This window comes from Portunus trituberculatus, chromosome 49 (genome assembly GCF_017591435.1).
Source record: "Portunus trituberculatus isolate SZX2019 chromosome 49, ASM1759143v1, whole genome shotgun sequence".
Taxonomy (NCBI): domain Eukaryota; kingdom Metazoa; phylum Arthropoda; class Malacostraca; order Decapoda; family Portunidae; genus Portunus; species Portunus trituberculatus.
The window spans coordinates 5,145,360-5,162,907 of record NC_059303.1 but is presented as its reverse complement, the minus strand read 5'-3'; the positions used below and the strand labels follow the sequence as shown (position 1 = coordinate 5,162,907).

The 17,548-nt window shown below is 43.8% G+C and overlaps 1 protein-coding gene across 1 annotated transcript in view; it reads left to right on the top strand.

Moving 5' to 3' along the window:
• Positions 1 to 10,766: 10,766 nt before the first annotated feature.
• Positions 10,767 to 17,548, top strand: part of LOC123499139 — a 66,375-nt gene continuing 59,593 nt past the window's right edge. The window contains exon 1 of the mRNA XM_045246797.1: positions 10,767 to 11,624. Coding sequence (XP_045102732.1) covers positions 11,358 to 11,624 — 267 coding nt within the window. The 5' untranslated portion in view covers positions 10,767 to 11,357. The remainder of the gene's footprint in view (positions 11,625 to 17,548) is intronic.

Sequence of the window (17,548 nt, the reverse complement as noted above, 5' to 3'; positions counted from 1 at the left end):
TATTAAAAAAAAAAGAAGGCCCACTTGAGTGCTGGTTCCCTAAAAGTAAAGAGTTAGCCAGAATGAAGGAGCAAATGTCTGGATACCTCCCTAAATTGAACCGAGATTAACCTAACTGAACAAAAACCAACACCATAACAAACTAATGATAATCTATGAGCAATTTTTCACAGTTCATAATTACTAACACATTTTCCATTCCTATTCTTTTACCGTGATATTTATTCGTATATCATCTCCCCCCACAATACGTAATACAATAGCCACATGGAAACAGCTACTCGTAAACGGTCATCATCGCCCAGTGCACGACCGGGAGAGGGAAAATTGGACCAAAATGGATGCAAAGGTTGAAATATTGCACAGAATTCACTAGTGACGAGATGAATCGTACGAATTTTATGCCTCGCTTCATTAAAAGGAGCGAAAAACTGCATATTCGCCAGTTTGTAACGCACGTAAACAACTGCGACCGAGTGAGTGACGGGTCGACTTAATCACCTGGTAAACTCTCTCTCTCTCTCTCTCTCTCTCTCTCTCTCTCTCTCTCTCTGCCACTAAACTGATCTATCACTCCCATACCCATATTTTTGTGTTTCTATTTGCCTGTTTGTCCTTCACACACACACACACACACACACACACACACACACACACACACACACACACACACACACATGTCGAGAGGAACACAGATAAATAAGCCGTTTCCAGCCTTTGATCCAGGGTCTTAATCACCTGTCTCGGGAGGAAAGGCGCTCTCTCTCTCTCTCTCTCTCTCTCTCTCTCTCTCTCTCTCTCTCTCTCTCTCTCTCTCTCTCTCTCTCTCTCTCTCTCTCTTTCTTTACGTTACTTTACTTTACGCTATCGCTGTTCTCACCATCATAAAATTTTTACAATCCTAACTGTCTTGTAAGTCACCAGTAAACACTTACATACGGACACCATTTTTCTTTCCACTTTTTTTTATTTCGTTTGTCCACATATTCCTTTAAATTCAATCTTTCCATACAAGTTCACTCTAAGATGATTAATTTCACTCGTTTTGAAATTGCATCCCCTTCCTTTCCTCACGCAACCAACCCAAGTTTTCTCCTCTTCCTCTTCCTCCTTCTCTTCACCATATCGCTCCTTCTTCTCTTCGCACATTCCCTCCGTTGCTCTTCTTCCTCCAAACATTCTCTCTCTCTCTCTCTTATTCCTCTTCTTTCGTCTTCTCTTCTTCTTCCTCTTCCTCTTCTTTTTCTTTTTTTTTCGCTTTCCCTTCCTCCTCCTTCTCTTCACATATTGGCTCTTCTTCCTCCTCTTTCCTCTCCTTCTCTTCGCGCATTCTCTCTGTTGCTCCTCCTCTTGCTTCATTTTATACACTATCTTATTCCTCTTCTTCCTTCGCTTTTTTCTTTCTCCTTCTCTTCCTCTTTCGCCTCTTATTTCTTCTTCTCTTCCTCCTCTTCCTCTTATTTCTCCTTCTCTTCCTCCTCTTCCTCTTTTCTCCTTCTCTTCCTCCTTCTCTTCCTCCTCCTCCTCCTCTCCTCAGCGGCACCTTTAACTGCGACTTTCCAGGGAATTAATCGCTTCCTCCCCAAGTGACGGGGGTTCAATCGAGATTCTCTCCCGCCTTCTCCTACCAAGGAAAGGAAACAGCCACTCTCTCTCTCTCTCTCTCTCTCTCTCTCTCTCTCTCTCTCTCTCTCTCTCTCTCTCTCTCTCTCTCTCTCTCACACACACACACACACACACACACACACAAGGAAAACGGAGCGTGCAAAATTCTCATTTTATTCCAGAGTCGTCGCTGGAAACACAAAAGAAACAGCTATATCTGGTGGTGGTGGTGGTGGTGGTGGTGGTGGTGGTGGTGGTGGTGGTGGTGGTGGTGGTGGTGGTGGTGGTGGTGGTGGTGGTGGTAGTGGTGGTGAGAGAGAGAGAGAGAGAGAGAGAGAGAGAGAGAGAGAGAGAGAGAGAGAGAGAGAGAGAGAGAGAGAGAGAGAGAGAGAGAGAGAGAGAGAGAGAGAGAGAGAGAGAGAGAGAGAGAGAGAGAGAGAGAGAGAGAGAGGACAAATAAAGCATAAAAAAATGCATGGCGGAAGTAAACTAGGACACGCCTGCAGATTGCAACACAAATACACAGAGGGAACTTGCAACACTACACAGAAGAGGAAGCGGATAGGGAAAGGCATTGGTCACACACACACACACACACACACACACACACACACACACACACACACACACACACACACACCGCGTAGTGTAGTGGTTAGCACGCTCGACTCACAATCGAGAGGGCCGGGTTCGAATCCCGGTAAGCGGCGAGGCAAATGGGCAAGTTTCTTAATGTGTGGCCCCTGTTCACCTAGCAGTAAAATAGGTACGGGATGTAACTCGAGGAGTTGTGGCCTCGCTTTCCCGGTGTGTGGAGTGTGTTGTGGTCTCAGTCCTACCCGAAGATCGGTCTATGAGCTCTGAGCTCGCTCCGTAATGGGGAAGACTGGCTGGGTGACCAGCAGACGACCGAGGTGAATCACGCACACACAGGGACATTAACACAACAGGGTACGCGGTAGGAAAGCTGCATCACACCGCATTACACTTCAAATGGAGGTCCCAACGCGTTCAAACACATAAACTAAAACAAAACACAGCAAGGTTCCGCAGGCATCTCTCTCTCTCTCTCTCTCTCTCTCTCTCTCTCTCTCTCTCAAGCACGGGGATGGCTGGCTATGTGGTGTTTGGCTGTGTTGGGCTGTGATGGGCTGGGTTGGGCTGGGGTGGGCTGGACTGTGCGAGGCTGGGGTGGCTTGGCTATTCTCACGAAATACTACTAACGCTAGGCAGCTCACACACACACGGAACATTCGAATACACATGACTATTGACTACGAGCGGGAAAGAGTCTCTCTCTCTCTCTCTCTCTCTCTCTCTCTCTCTCTCTCTCTCTCTCACACACACACACACACACACACACACACACACACGACCGGCAATTGTAGTTTTCCAGTATTCCATTTACCAAAAACGAAACGTTTCACACCTATCAGCGCATACAGTCATTAATTGAGTAGATAATGATGCAAATTCACACACGTACGTACATCAACCGTCGACACCAGCGTAAATCAACAGAGAAAACGTAATATTCATCTCTATAAAAAAAAAAAAAAGCATGAATTGTGACGATGAAGAATAACTACCAGGAAGCGACACAGTACATCACAGTAGCACATACATGTCAGGACAAGCCATCACTCACCTTTAAAATACAAAGTAACAGATGAACGTCCACACAGTTTGAAATATTAAGGACTGTGAGTAATTCCACGCTGGGTGAACACTAAAGCATTAGTTTTTACAACCCCGGGCACTCACCTCTTGTGCTGCCTTTGTGTTGCCTTTGTGTTGCCTTTTGGCCTCCTGAACCGGGTGGCACTGACACTCTCCCGGCAGAGCGACTTTTAGCACCACCTAATCGCCGTAGAGATCTGCACGAAAATAACACAAATAAGGACATGAATAGCATGGCAGGAATAAAATAACTCCCTATCATTATTTCTTTGCTGATAACATGAATAACTACATGTCAATGACCTGAACTCATTTAAGAGAGAAGTTTCAAGACATTTTTTGCTGGCTCTCTCGGACCTGCAAGGGGACTGGCAACTAAGCCAGCCTTTTTTTTCTTATTGTTTCTGTTGCTCTTGGCCAGTTTTCCCCTCTTAGGTAAAAAAAAAAAAATCTAGCACATCTAATATAGTATCAGTTTATTTCTCCAGATGTGGACGGAAATAGACAGTGCTTTTCAAATTAAAAGAAATCAGTGAAAATAAATAATATATAAAGGAAAACATACTGATACACATTTTTCCTACAATGGTATTCGTTAAGTGTAACTCCCGTGTTACACTTTATCATATATTCAAAATCCGGTCTTTGATAACCACAACTATTTCGTCATCAATAACCCAAAGAGGATCAGGCACCGTAGCAAAGCCGCTATGTTGGTCTGGACTACATTTTTACTTATTGTTAGACTATAACTTTGTAATGCTCGACCAGTAAACCACTAAGTTGTAAAGTTAGAATATAAAAACCGGTTATAGTCCAGTATATGTATTCCCGATGATTTGAAGGCCTGACTATAAATGTACTAACTGCAAGGCTATCACATCTCCATCTTTACACCAATGATAAGGTGAACAAATAGTAACAACCATTCCTCTCTCTGTACACCACTGACGAGGGGAACTAAACACGATATATCACACACCACTGATAAGGAGGTGAGCAAGTAATAACAACCACTTCACCATCTTCACACCACTGATAAGGAGGTGAACAAGTAATAACAACCATTTCACCATCTTCACACCACTGATAAGGAGGTGAACAAGTAATAACACCTATTTCTCCATCTTCAAACCACTGATAAGGAGGTGAACAAGTAATAACAACCACTTCACCATCTTCACACCACTGATAAGGGGAGCGGAACAAGTCATAACAATCAGTCAACGTAATATCCGTAGCAGTTGATGCAGAAAAAAATGACACCTACTTAATATACTTCATACACATCACAATTATATAACACATTCATGCTACATATATCATTCGTGCTAGACAGGCATTATAGACCATATGACAACACGCAACACCAAGGCAGCCATGTGTCACGTACGCCAAGGAGGAGGAGGAGAAACAGAAGGGAAGGAGACAAATAGGAGATAAAAAAAAAAAAACCTACCCTGAGACACTCCTCCGCTTCATACCGACATTATCTTATCTTCCATTTCCTCCGCTTGACGCAACACATGTTATTGTTATTACCATTATTCCCTCAATCTCCGCCACCACTCTCTCCCCATCACACTGTCAAGGCACGCCAATCACTGAAGCCCTGCGCAGTACTTCCCAGTGTTACCATATGAGACACGACTAGCCGGCAAGACTAAAGTTAGGAACCGCGTCACTTGGGTAGAAAATTAGATGTGGTAACAATTATCTCCCCCTTCTCCTCCTCTCCTAACTATCTGTCTCTCTCTCGTCTCAGTATTGGTCAAGAGCTTATGGGTGTTAACTAGCTCGTTACCTTGTTCCAGCTTACGTCACCACATCTCTCTCTCTCTCTCTCTCTCTCTCTCTCTCTCTCTCTCTCTCTCTCTCTCTCTCTCTTGGGAAATTACAGCGAGAAACTTGTGCCAATGAAATTACGAAGGTGCACACTTTCAAAATAAAACCATAACTATTTTTATTTTCCTCATCACCCGCAAACAAAGCAACTCCTGCACTCCATAACAACATTGTAATGCCACAGCACGTTCCTTTCCCGCTAAAACCCGCAATATACGCAGCCAATAAGATGTTCCTATTACTGTGTTTAAAGCCCCCTTGCGCACTCTGTAGCTTTTCCACACGTTTGATCAACCCTCAAACCACGCCAGGCAGGTCTCGAAGCCTCTTTTCTTTATCTTTAGAGCCTCTCGGGCAGACGTGGCAGTGAGAGGAGTGAACAGGAAAAGAAAAGAGGAGTGGTTATCTTAAAGTACACTACAGAATCTTTGGACTATCTAGTGATTATAAGTACCTCCTGTGGTTTTATTTTTTTCTCTCCGTGTTTTGTTCCCGCCCTTGATTCGCTGTGTTATCGCTAATCATGTAGGTGAAGGAATACAAAGGAAGCCAATATCGACTAAGTTATCTCTACATGTTCCACTTACCAATATTCCTTGTCAGTTTCTTGTCAGTTTCGTCATTTGTCTGTTTCCGTGTGTGTGTGTGTGTGTGTGTGTGTGTTCACTGTTCACTGTTTGATCTGCTGCAGTCTCTGACGAGACAGCCAGACGTTACCCTACGGAACGAGCTCAGAGCTCATTATTTCCGATCTTGGGATAGGCCTGAGACCAGGCACACACCACACACCGGGACAACAAGGTCACAACTCCTCGATTTACATCCCGTACCTACTTACTGCTAGGTGAACAGGGGCTACACGTGAAAGGAGACACACCCAAATATCTCCACCCGGCCGGGGAATCGAACCCCGGTCATCTGGCTTGTGAAGCCAGCGCTCTAACCACTGAGCTACCGGTCCGTGTCTGAGCTACCGGTCCGTGTGTGTGTGTGTGTGTGTGTGTGTGTGTGTGTGTGTCAGCGCGTTATCAGTGAGTTTCTCTCTCTCTCTCTCTCTCTCTCTCTCTCTCTCTCTCTCTCTCTCTCTCTCTCTCTCTCTCTCTCTCATTCGTCTTGTACTATCACCTTAAGTGCTGGACAATAACAACAACAGCAACAACAACACCAACAACAATGAAAATAGCAAATAAAACAATAAGAACAGCACCAACAATAATCATAATCATAACAATATGGTGAAATGTTCAGTTCAAGCATAATCATCACCATTAATTCAACAAACAGTGCTGCATTGTTAAGTGAACTCCACACACACACACACACACACACACACACACACACACACACACACACACACACACACACACACACACACACACACACACACACACACACACACACACACACACACATTAGGGGGGCAAAACATGTTTGTGGAAGAGACAATCAGGTGGACAGGCAGTGGTGAGCTTCATCCATCACTGTGGGTTGCCTTCACTTCATCCATCACGCTATCACACTTCCACACACACACACACACACACACACACACACACACACACACACACACACTGCTCATTACTGCTTGTGTCTCTCTTTCAGGTCCTTCCTCTCTCTCTCTCTCTCTCTCTCTCTCTCTCTCTCTCTCTCTCTCTCTCTCTCTCTCTAATTTCCCTCCGTTTTCTTCTTTCCTTTTCACTCGGTATGTTTTTGGTTTATTTTTCTCTTTTAAGCATTTTTTCATTCTTGATTTGTCCTTGTTTTCGTCGCTTTCCTGATTTTTGTTTGCTCTCTCTCTCTCTCTCTCTCTCTCTCTCTCTCTCTCTCTCTCTCTCTCTCTCTCTCTCTCAGTCTTTTTCTATCTAAGTGGCTTGATTTTTTTCTCTTATGGATAAGAAGGGACACAAGGATTAGACCTAATTTCTTTACCTGCATCTCCGGCTTCTGAAGTAGCTCACCGATTCCCCTTTACAGAATTTAATATTACCATGATGCATTACAGCTGTATGTATGTCTTTTTTTCTTGTATGACAGTATGTGACACGTGAAAAACAATATCATCATCTTCCAATTATGATTATTAGCACTCCTGTTAATTGCTAGTAGGAAATTCCTTACTCAGGCTTTAATCAATTTCGAATGCAGGTAGCTGGCACGTGATGGCTTGAAGGAGCACTGAAGTAATTATCATTGCAGGGGGGCGATCCTAGTTGTTAATGAGCCTCTGAGGAAACACAGTTACCACACCCACGCCAGTCCCTCACACAAAGACGGGACCTTATAACCAAGCGCCTCAATAATGTAGCACAGTGACATCCACTCGATTGGAAGTTATCTCAACAAACATGATATTGCCTCTTTTTTTTTTTTCCCCTCTCCTCGTCCCAATACAAAAGCCGCGATCCGGGGGAAGAAGACAGCCACTCCCTTTGGATTGAAACCGAGGCTTCACATAAGCAAAGAAAAAGGGAAGGAGAGGGAGAGGGAACAATATCACCAGATCAGGGGGACGATTCCACCAAATTGAATAGAGAAAGTAACAATGGTGTCCTTGAATTCCCCAAACGAGAATACATAACAACAGCGCACGAGTAATGAGGGGAAGGAAAGACGTAGTACTAAGGCAGCTGTTGTTACTACTATACTGCTCTTGGTTTGCATACTACTACTACTACTACTACTACTACTACTACTACTACTACTACTACTACTACTTCTATTATCACCATCAACAACAACAAAAACTCCTCCGTAACAAACGATAATCTTCAGAACCTAAACTTCCCGACACTCAAAGATTAACCTCATAAACAACACGAGGAAGCGACGTTGTGTAACAGAGTGTGAAAGAAGAAATAGAAAAGTGTGCCCGTAAGTCTCACTTCGACACAATAAGAAAAAAATAATAATAACTTGCATTTATATTGAATTTAACTTTTGCTTCCTACCTTCACCTTCACTCCACGCCTCTCTTTCTTTTTTCTCTTTTTTTTCTCTCAATCCTCAATGCCATCAGACCAGTACCTTCACCCTCTCGGTTCCTCCTCCTCCAAGAGTAACCTTAAGAGCAATATTCGGCCATTCATCAGTCAGGCAGGTCTCAACAGAACCTTTTCCTTTTACCACCCTGCCTCCTCCTCCTCCTCCTCCTCCTCCTCCTCTTCTTTTTTCCGTGTTCCATTTTCCTTATATCTTTTTCTTTTCTTGTTTTTCCCATGGCTTCTCGTCCAGCGCTATCATCATCACCTCTAGTTTTTCCTTCCTTCTTGCTCCTCCTCCGTTTTCGTCAATCTCTAAGTTTTCCTCTACATGTGTCTCAGAGGATGATGAATGTTCTTAGAGGCAATTTTCGTTGGTTCAAGGTTTACGTCAAGAAAAGTTAATTCGTTCGTTAAGAGTTATGGTAAAGCCAGCAGGTGCCTCGGACGTAACTCCCTCCGCCTTCAGGAGTTCAGGACTGCTGAATGTTTACGGGATTAAATCTATTTATGGGAACTGCTATTGAAAAGGGAGCTAAATTATAGGATTAGTTGTGTGTGTGTGTGTGTGTGTGTGTGTGTGTGTGTGTGTGTGTGTGTGTGTGTGTGTGTGTGTGTGTGTGTGTGTGTGTGTGTGTGTGTGTGTGTGTGTGTGTGTGTGTGTGTGTGTGTGTGTGTGTGTGTGTGTGTGTGTGTGTGTGTGTGTGTGTGTGTGTGTGTGTGTGTGTGTGTGAGTGCGCTTATAATTAAAAAAAAAACTAAACTATATTTTATGTAACATTTGCACATATGGTTTTTGTTATAATCTGCTATTGCTGCTGCTTACTACTTCTACTACTACTACTACTACTACTACTACTACTACTACTACTACTACTACTACTACAACCACCACAACTACAACCATCGCCGCCATCACCACCACCACTACAACTCAGTACTGCAAACCATTATCAAAACCTGAATAAAATAATCAAAGTGCCTATTATCCTTATCAAGACGAACCAGATGGCACCTTTGACCCATAGCAGCCTCTGACCCGCCCTGCACCTGACACACTGAGCCACTGGTAATATAGATCAACGCCAATATAGATCAGTCTCACATCCATTAAAGTGAGTTAAAGTAGTGATTCCTCCCCAGGCCTCCCTCACCTCTCTCCTTCCCCTTTTGTTTCCACGTGAATAAATTGATGGGCTATTATCCTCCATTCAGAAGTACTTTATTCTCTCACCACGACTATTTTCAAAGGCCGCTGAGATAATGATATTACTCGGGTTTTTTCAAATGTTAATGCTAATCTGCTTCTAGGACCGTAAAAACACTCTTGAAAACTAGTGTAGCGTCAATTACAACCTTTTGAAAGTAGTCGAGGCGTGGCCAGCTATGTTTCGGAATACGGGCCATTACTTCGTCATGTGAGAGCATCGCCATGACATCAAACACTCCACAGCCACACCAGCGGAGATGTTAAAGCGCCACTGATTGTGTTGAACTATTTACGTCAATCACAGAGACGCGCTCTATGGAAAGGGATTTTTTTTTTTTTTTTTTATTCATTAAAAGGTAGTGACAGTGGTGGTGATAATAGCAGCAGCAGCAGCAGCATTGATAGTTGTAGTAGTAGTAGTAGTAGTAGTAGTAGTAGTAGTAGTAGTAGTAGTAGTAGTAGTAGTAGTAGTAGTAGTCCAAATGGTAATAATAATAATAATAATAATAATAATAATAATAATAATAATAATAATAATAATAATGAAATCATTATCATTATTATTAGCGTTATAATATTAGCAATAATAGTAATAATAATAATTATTATTATTATTATTATTATTATTATTATTATTACTATTATCATTATTTCTGTTATTATTTCTATTATTATTATATGATCATCATCATCATTACAATTGTTGTTGGTCTCATCATCATTATTAGAATATACTGCTAATATTGCATTTGTTGCTGCTGCTGCTGTTGTTGATGTTGTTGTTGTTGTTGTGTTTGTTGCTGTTGTCCTTGTTGCTGTAATTAGTATTACTACGATCATTATTATTATTATTATTATTATCATATTGTTATCAATGTTATTATTATTACTTTGCTATAACTATTTGCATTCCTCTTAATCTCCATCGTCTTCATTTATTTGTATCGATTTTCTTTCCTTAATCACGAAGTGTGTGTGTCCTTCGCGCAGTAAAATCGATCCTGCAGCCCCACCACCGCCCAGACCGCCCCTCGCCTCCTGCAGTAGGCCAGGGAGGCGGGGGTCAGGAGGCGGCACTGATGAGAGGGTGGCCTGTGCCTCGTATGGGTTGCACAGCACGTGAAGATAACCGCCCACACGTCCTGTCCTAAGGCTGCGCAGCACAACAGTGACGTGCGCACTTAGTCCCCATCAGCGCCGGCCTGAACTTCGCATCGTTGCCATAATCCCGCCACACGCACCCCTCCCTTACGCCTCGCGGAGGAACCGATTGCCACGATTCGTTATTTCCTTGTGTGATTAATACTTTTTAACTTTAAACTTTACATTAATATTAAATGTATTTCTATAATAATTACACAATTTACCAATGTTTCACACGAGAACATTTTTTGAGAGTTGGTAACAGTGACGCGAGGTAAACCAACAAATGACGGTCGCTGCTGCTCGCGCCAGGAGGTTAGTCTCGCTCAAGTTCTCGTCGCGTTTGTGTGTCTTCCCACCAGCCAGCCAAGCCGCGCTCACTCGGCGACGCACGCCACAGCCACACATACAGCCTTGCAACTCCTTAGTAAAGTCTCTCCGCTAAACATCTGTCGAGCTTCTTGAATAAGAGAGGAACTGAAAGTCTCAGCCGTGACACGTGTTGTTACTGTCACTCCTCCCCAGACAGGCTGCACACTGCCCAGGCGTCACTACTGCAGCAGCCGCGTCTCAGCATCCACCACCAGCAGGAGAAGCAGCACGGCCTGTTTGATGGACAAGGTGTTTTTGGGTGTCCTGGAAGAACCGTGGAGACTTTCACTCATCACGAGAGTTCAGGAACGCTGACACACCCACCAGTCAAAGTTACTGAAGGATTTGTTGAACTCCCGTCAATCCCCCAGTAGTTCCCAGGTGGTGAGTGGCTCGTCACTCACCCCAGCCCGGCGTTCGTGTTTCCGACGAGCGTCCCCTAACTCGGTGCGTGTCACCACTCTTGGTGACCCCGCACCGCTCTTTCTACACGTTCGGTTCCCAAACTTGCCGCCACGATTAACATGGCAGCGGCGTTAGTGGCCCGAGGGCCTGTTCGGTCGAGATCGACTGAAATATTGTGTGGGGGTTCCTTCAGCATCGTGGTGGACAGCGTGGATGGCGAGGTGACGGGCGGCGCCGCTGACGAGGAGGTCTTCGGGGAGGACGCTGGGCTCGCCGGCGGGGGAGGGGACATCGACGCCAGAAGTGACGTCTCTAACGCCTCCAGCCGGGGTTCCAGGACATCGCTATCAAAAGAGGAGACGGACGCCAAACTTGCTCTCTTCAAGGTAAGCACGTATTGTTTTCTGTTCAGTCCTGCGTGTACTGATGGCATTCACTGTCCCGACAAAGTAAGTGGCAGGCAAACCATCATGCAAGACTACCTAAGTTCAAGTCGTGGCTCGAAAGAACAAAGTCATGGCACACTTTGACACAAGAAATATGTAGATATTTATTTAGAAGAGTAACTTGACCCCAATTGACGCCAAAAGTAAATATGAAATTCTTGAATTTTTCATGGCATTTTCATACCTGAAGGGACATTAATGTGACCGAACTCTTAACTCTGCGAGCATTAGGCCTCAGTAACCGCTCTTTCCTTGAACACAAACGAAACCTTATTGAAAATTCCCTCGAGTAACAGTTAGCTCATTTCAACGGCGATAAATCTGGCCGTGAATGTGTTGAAGTGGCGCTTAACTGTTTACACAAGACCGAGGCCGAGGGGAGGGCAGTGCCTGCACGACCTGTGTAACGCTGAGCACTTCGTTCCCTCAGGGCAGGAGAGAATGCATCAAACATCACTGATAGCAACACCAAGCAGGCACGCATACACTTTGCCACTGCACGTGCAGAACACAGCAAGGAGAATGTCTATGCCAGTATCTTTTGTTTACATATGGATGAGTCGTTCATCCTGAAGAAAGAGCAATACAAACATATTGTTCTTGGCATGATATAATTCTTTAACACTACACGCAGCCTCTCTCTCTCTCTCTCTCTCTCTCTCTCTCTCTCTCTCTCTCTCTCTCTCTCTCTGCATGAGGTTTATTAAATCTGATGAATAATACGAACTCTGTATTACCACCACCACCACCACCACCACCACTACCACTACTAAGCCACCAGCCACAACAGCAACACGAACAGGTGACAGCCAGATTCACTAATGCTGCCGCCTTCCCTCCTTCCCTCCCTCCCATACCGAGACCTGCTGGCATCTCTGCTTCTTATAATAACAACATCCTCCTCCTCCTCTTCTTCTTTCTCCTCCTCTTCTGACTTGCATTGTTGATTTTCCTCTGAGATATTTATTTTGGGCTCAAGTTGAGTCTTCATATTTTTACCTCTTCTATATACCTTCTCTTCTTACCACTCCTCGGATGAACTTCTCCTCTTACTCCTCTTCTTCCTTCATTCCACAAACTCCTTGACTTCTTCAGTAATTATGTGTGTCAATTTTCAATCTACTCATCCTCTTTTTTTTTTCACTCCATACCTTTAGAGCCATTACCTCTTCTCTTTCTAGGCCTCCTCCTCTTCCTTCTCCATACGCCTCCGCATTCTTGTTCTCAACCTCCTTTTCCACCTACACGTTTTCATCTTCCCTTTACATATAATACTTACCCTCCTCCTCTTCCTCCTCCTCGTCGTCCTCCTCCTCCTAAGGGAATACAAAGGGACTATCCATTAATGTCACTTGCCGCAAACAAGGTACAGTCATGCAAACATTTATATCACGCAGACAAACAGAGGGGCAGGTATACATATAGCAAGCCAGGTCAATTTAGCAAGCTGACGCGGATTAAATCGTAAATTCAAGAGGCGAAAAGGAAAACAGCGAGGAACACATACAATGATGCATCACGGAGAGCAATCAACTGTAACAAGGGCAAGGAGCATCAAAGGCAGCAGAAATAGCAGAAACTAGCCAGCATTATCTCTCCCACTCGCCCACCGACCTGCGCGTGTGTTATCGGTACAGAGAATAGTTTACGATAATGGTGAAAGCTATCGTAGTAATTGTTAGCGACCACTCGAGTTATTACGAAGACGAGTTTAACCTTGAGCGATTAGGTGGCTCGGCTCATATGTGTGTGTGTGCGTGTGCGTGTGTGTGTGTGTGTGTGTGTGTATGGCGCCAATTGTGGTGAGCGAGGGGCGTATCTCGTGACGTCAGCACGTCGTGATGACGTCAAGACTTCGTTGTTAGTTCCGCGGCACTCACTCACGCCCATCTTAACATACCTCCACGAAAACCCTAAAGATAGAAGTAAGAAGAAGAAAAAAAAAGAGAGTAAGAAAGAATTACCGGCTTTATCGTGCGGATGAACATTATGCGGATATCACGAAACCGGGAGGAAAGGAAGGTAATTTATATATCCGACATTTCCAGCCGGCCGTTCCTTACCAGGCCATCTACTCCAGAAATCCTTAATGCGTCTGGGAGCAGTCCATAATATAGGTGGAGGGGACAGTTCAAAGCTTTTACTCCTCTGCTTTATGACTTTAGGGGTGATGGATGGAGAAGGACGATCTGTAACGCGACAGAAATGGCCAGAAAAGTAGGGGGTTGCTATCCTGCGGCACCAGAATCTAGACTTTACTTGATCCTTTTCTTTTTTCGTCTTTTTTCCTTGAACTCGCCCCTTTGTTACGGTTCACGGCAGCCATACACGATGTTCTTGGGGAATTTCTGGCGCACCGTGACGAACAAAGCGAAGGAACTGAAGAGAGAATGAGAACAGGAAGAATGGAAGAAACCTAAAGCGTGAAAGATAACAAAGAAGAAAGGGAAGGAAGAAAATTTTAAAGCAAGGAAGAGTTTCAGCCATCGTAGAAGGAAAGGGAAGGATGAAGGAAGGAAGGATGGATGTGAGGGAGAATTGGAGGAGGGATAAAGCAAGGAGGTATTGAGGGAGATAGGAAGCTTTAGTCACGGCTGGAGAAGGAGAGAGTGGATGGAGGAGGAAAACGAAGAAGAGATGGAGGAGGAGGAGGAATAGCGGAGGGTAGACAGCTTTTAGTGAGTTATGTGCCGAGTGTGGGATTTGAGAGAGAGAGAGAGAGAGAGAGAGAGAGAGAGAGAGAGAGAGAGAGAGAGAGAGAGAGAATAAAACTATATTATATAATGCAAGCAAATAAGAGAAACAAAAAAGGACAAAAGGAAAAGAAAGAAAACGAGGAAAAAATCTGAGACGTTAGTAAAAACAAACAAAAAAAAAAAAGCAGAAAATGAAGCAAGGGAGGAGAGTTAGCCTAAGAAAAACGAGAGAGAGAGAGAGAGAGAGAGAGAGAGAGAGAGAGAGAGAGAGAGAGAGACGATTACTTCACCCAGTTATCACTTAGTTCCTGCTTTTTGCTCACCTCTCGTATATCATGTAGGCAACGTGGCTCATCTTCACATAACACCTGCTCCACTCAACAGTCCACTACACACTTGTCTGCCTGTCTCTCACCGCGCTACGGAATATTCCACCAGAGAGAGAGAGAGAGAGAGAGAGAGAAAACACTGCATGCGGGTAATTTAATTTTTCCCCTTTTCGTTTCTTCTTCTTCTTCTTCTTCTTCTTCTTCTTCTTCTTCTTCTTCTTCTTCTTCTTCTTCTTCTTCTTCTTCTTCTTCTCCTTCTTCTTCTTGTGAGATTTATCTTCTCTCCTTTAATTCCTTACATTCCTTTGTTGTTTGGTAATTTTCCTTTAATTCTGCTCCGTTTCCCTGCATAAATGTTCGTGTTTCCCTTAACACACACACACACACACACACACACACACACACACACACACACACACACACACACACACATTTCATAGCTATTTCAAAAGTTATTGCTGTGGTGATGTCTAACTTTCAACTGTATGTGTGTGTGTGTGTGTGTGTGTGTGTGTGTGTGTGTGTGTGTGAAGTGTGTGAAGTGTGTAAATAATTATGATAAAAACAGACACTAGTTTTCAGTCGCTACGCCGCGGGGTGAAAATATACAAACGGACGCAAAAGTTGAGTCGCTTGACAGAATAACAAGCTGCCAATAAGGAAAATTTTTATCTGCTGCTTCTTTTCGCTCGATTCTCAGACATGTTATTTGACACTGCACTTTTCTCACTCAATTCACTCTCACTCACTCACTCACTCACTCACATTTCTCAGGGAAGTAAAGGATTCTATTTTTTCTCCTTTGCTTTCCTGCTTTTCTTAAACATACTTACCGCTCTCTCTCTCTCTCTCTCTCTCTCTCTCTCTCTCTCTCTCTCTCTCTCTCTCTCTCTCTCTCTCTCTCTCTTATATCACGTAACAGTAAGCAGTTTTCTATACCGTTGGTGACTATACACTGCATTTTTGAGAATTTGCTTATTAAATATCACGTTTTCATTTCACAATATACTGTACAGTGTCCTTGGTGGTTTCACGTTTTCGACACGCATTCGTTTTCTTTGATACTACCCACCACTTTTTATTTATTCAGTTTTGTTTTCTTTTTTGTCATATGCGTTAATGTAACATTGTATTTTATTCGATTTTCTTTTTTTTTTTCTCTCTCTCTCTTTTCTTTAATATCTACACTCTTCATTTGGAATGCACGTAAATTCTTTCCTTTCACATTTTTACATGTTCTTTTGTTTTCTGTTTTATTTAGACTAACACTCGTCTCTTAGTTTACGTCAATTTGCTCCTCTTTTGTTTGTAACATCATTTTTTTTTTCTTTTTATAATATTCATCATTTTTAATAAAACGTTGGTCATTTTTCACCAGTCTTCTGCCTTTGTTTTTCTCTCTTTTTAAACGTTATAACCAACATTACCTTAGAACAAAAATGCACGAGCTTGCAAAATACACAACCCCGTCTTAATATTCTGCTCGTAATGTAACCACGGTCTTATTTTTTTTTTTTGCTCCTCGCTGAAAGACGATATTACAAGCATTTCTCCTGCAACCTTATTCAGCATTTTCCTTTGCATTTCAACTAACTGGATTCTGCCGCCCTGCTTGGTGACACACTCATTTTTCGCTGGCTTCCCTTACCCTCTCCCCTCACTCCTCACCCCTCTCTCTCACCACTTACCTACACCCCTCACCCTTCCATCTTGCTCTCAACCTATCCTTCAGCGTCACCCCTCACAGTTTCCCCTCACCCCCTAATCCTCACCTGCCACTCTTTGCTTTTACCCTCAGTCATCACTCACGTATATCCCTCACCCTCACAGTTCCCCTCACTCTGACCCCTTACCCTCACAGTTTCCCCTCACTGTCACTGCTAATCCTTACCATTCCCACTAGCCCTTCACCCATTTCCCTCATAGATTTCGTTCACCTGCACCCCTCAAGATTAATTTTAGTCGTCACTGTCTCCCATCACCTTCGCTTACTAACGTCACTCTCATTTTTCCCTTTGCCGTAACCTCCATTTTCACCTTCATCCCTAACATTCCTTCGCATCCTCATTATTTTTCCCCTCACCCTTCACTCTCACTGTACTCGCCCTCCCTCATCCTCACCCTCCCTTGTGTCAGCCCAGTCATCATCAACAGTCTGCGTTAGTTCGGGCCAAGTCAAAGGCATTTCATTTCCCCGGAGCTTCGTTGGCTCTTACGCTCTCCATTCCTCCCCAAATTACGGCTCTCCTCTCTATCTGGCTTTGCGCTGGCCTGTCTCTCGTTCCGTCTCTTACCCGCCTCTATTGTTGTCTTTCCTCCGCTGGGCTGCATTGTTTCTGCTACTTTAATTCTACGGCTCTAGTATTACATGGACTATTTATACCTCTTGTGTTTATCGATAGTGGTTAGTTGTTATTGTTGCTGGTGTGTGTGTGTGTGTGTGTGTGTGTGTGTGTGTGTGTGTGTGTGTGTGTGTGTGTGTGTGTGTGTGTGTGTGTGTGTGTGGGAACAAAACTCATTTCCCTGTTTGTCGAGTTCGTTAGTTTAGTGGACCGCGGTTCATACGTCCCCGGAGAACAGTTGAGAGAGAGAGAGAGAGAGAGAGAGAGAGAGAGAGAGAGAGATTGTAGTTTTATTCCACTCTTACGTAATATTTTTTTAATGGCAACCTAATCTCTCTTTTTAGTGAAAGTTTGTGTTTTAAGTGCCACTACGTAAAGCAAGTCTCTCTCTCTCTCTCTCTCTCTCTCTCTCTCTCTCTCTCTCTCTCTCTCTCTCTCTCTCTCTCTCTCTCTGTGTCTCTGTGTGTGTGTGTGTGTGTGTGTGTGTGTGTGTGTGT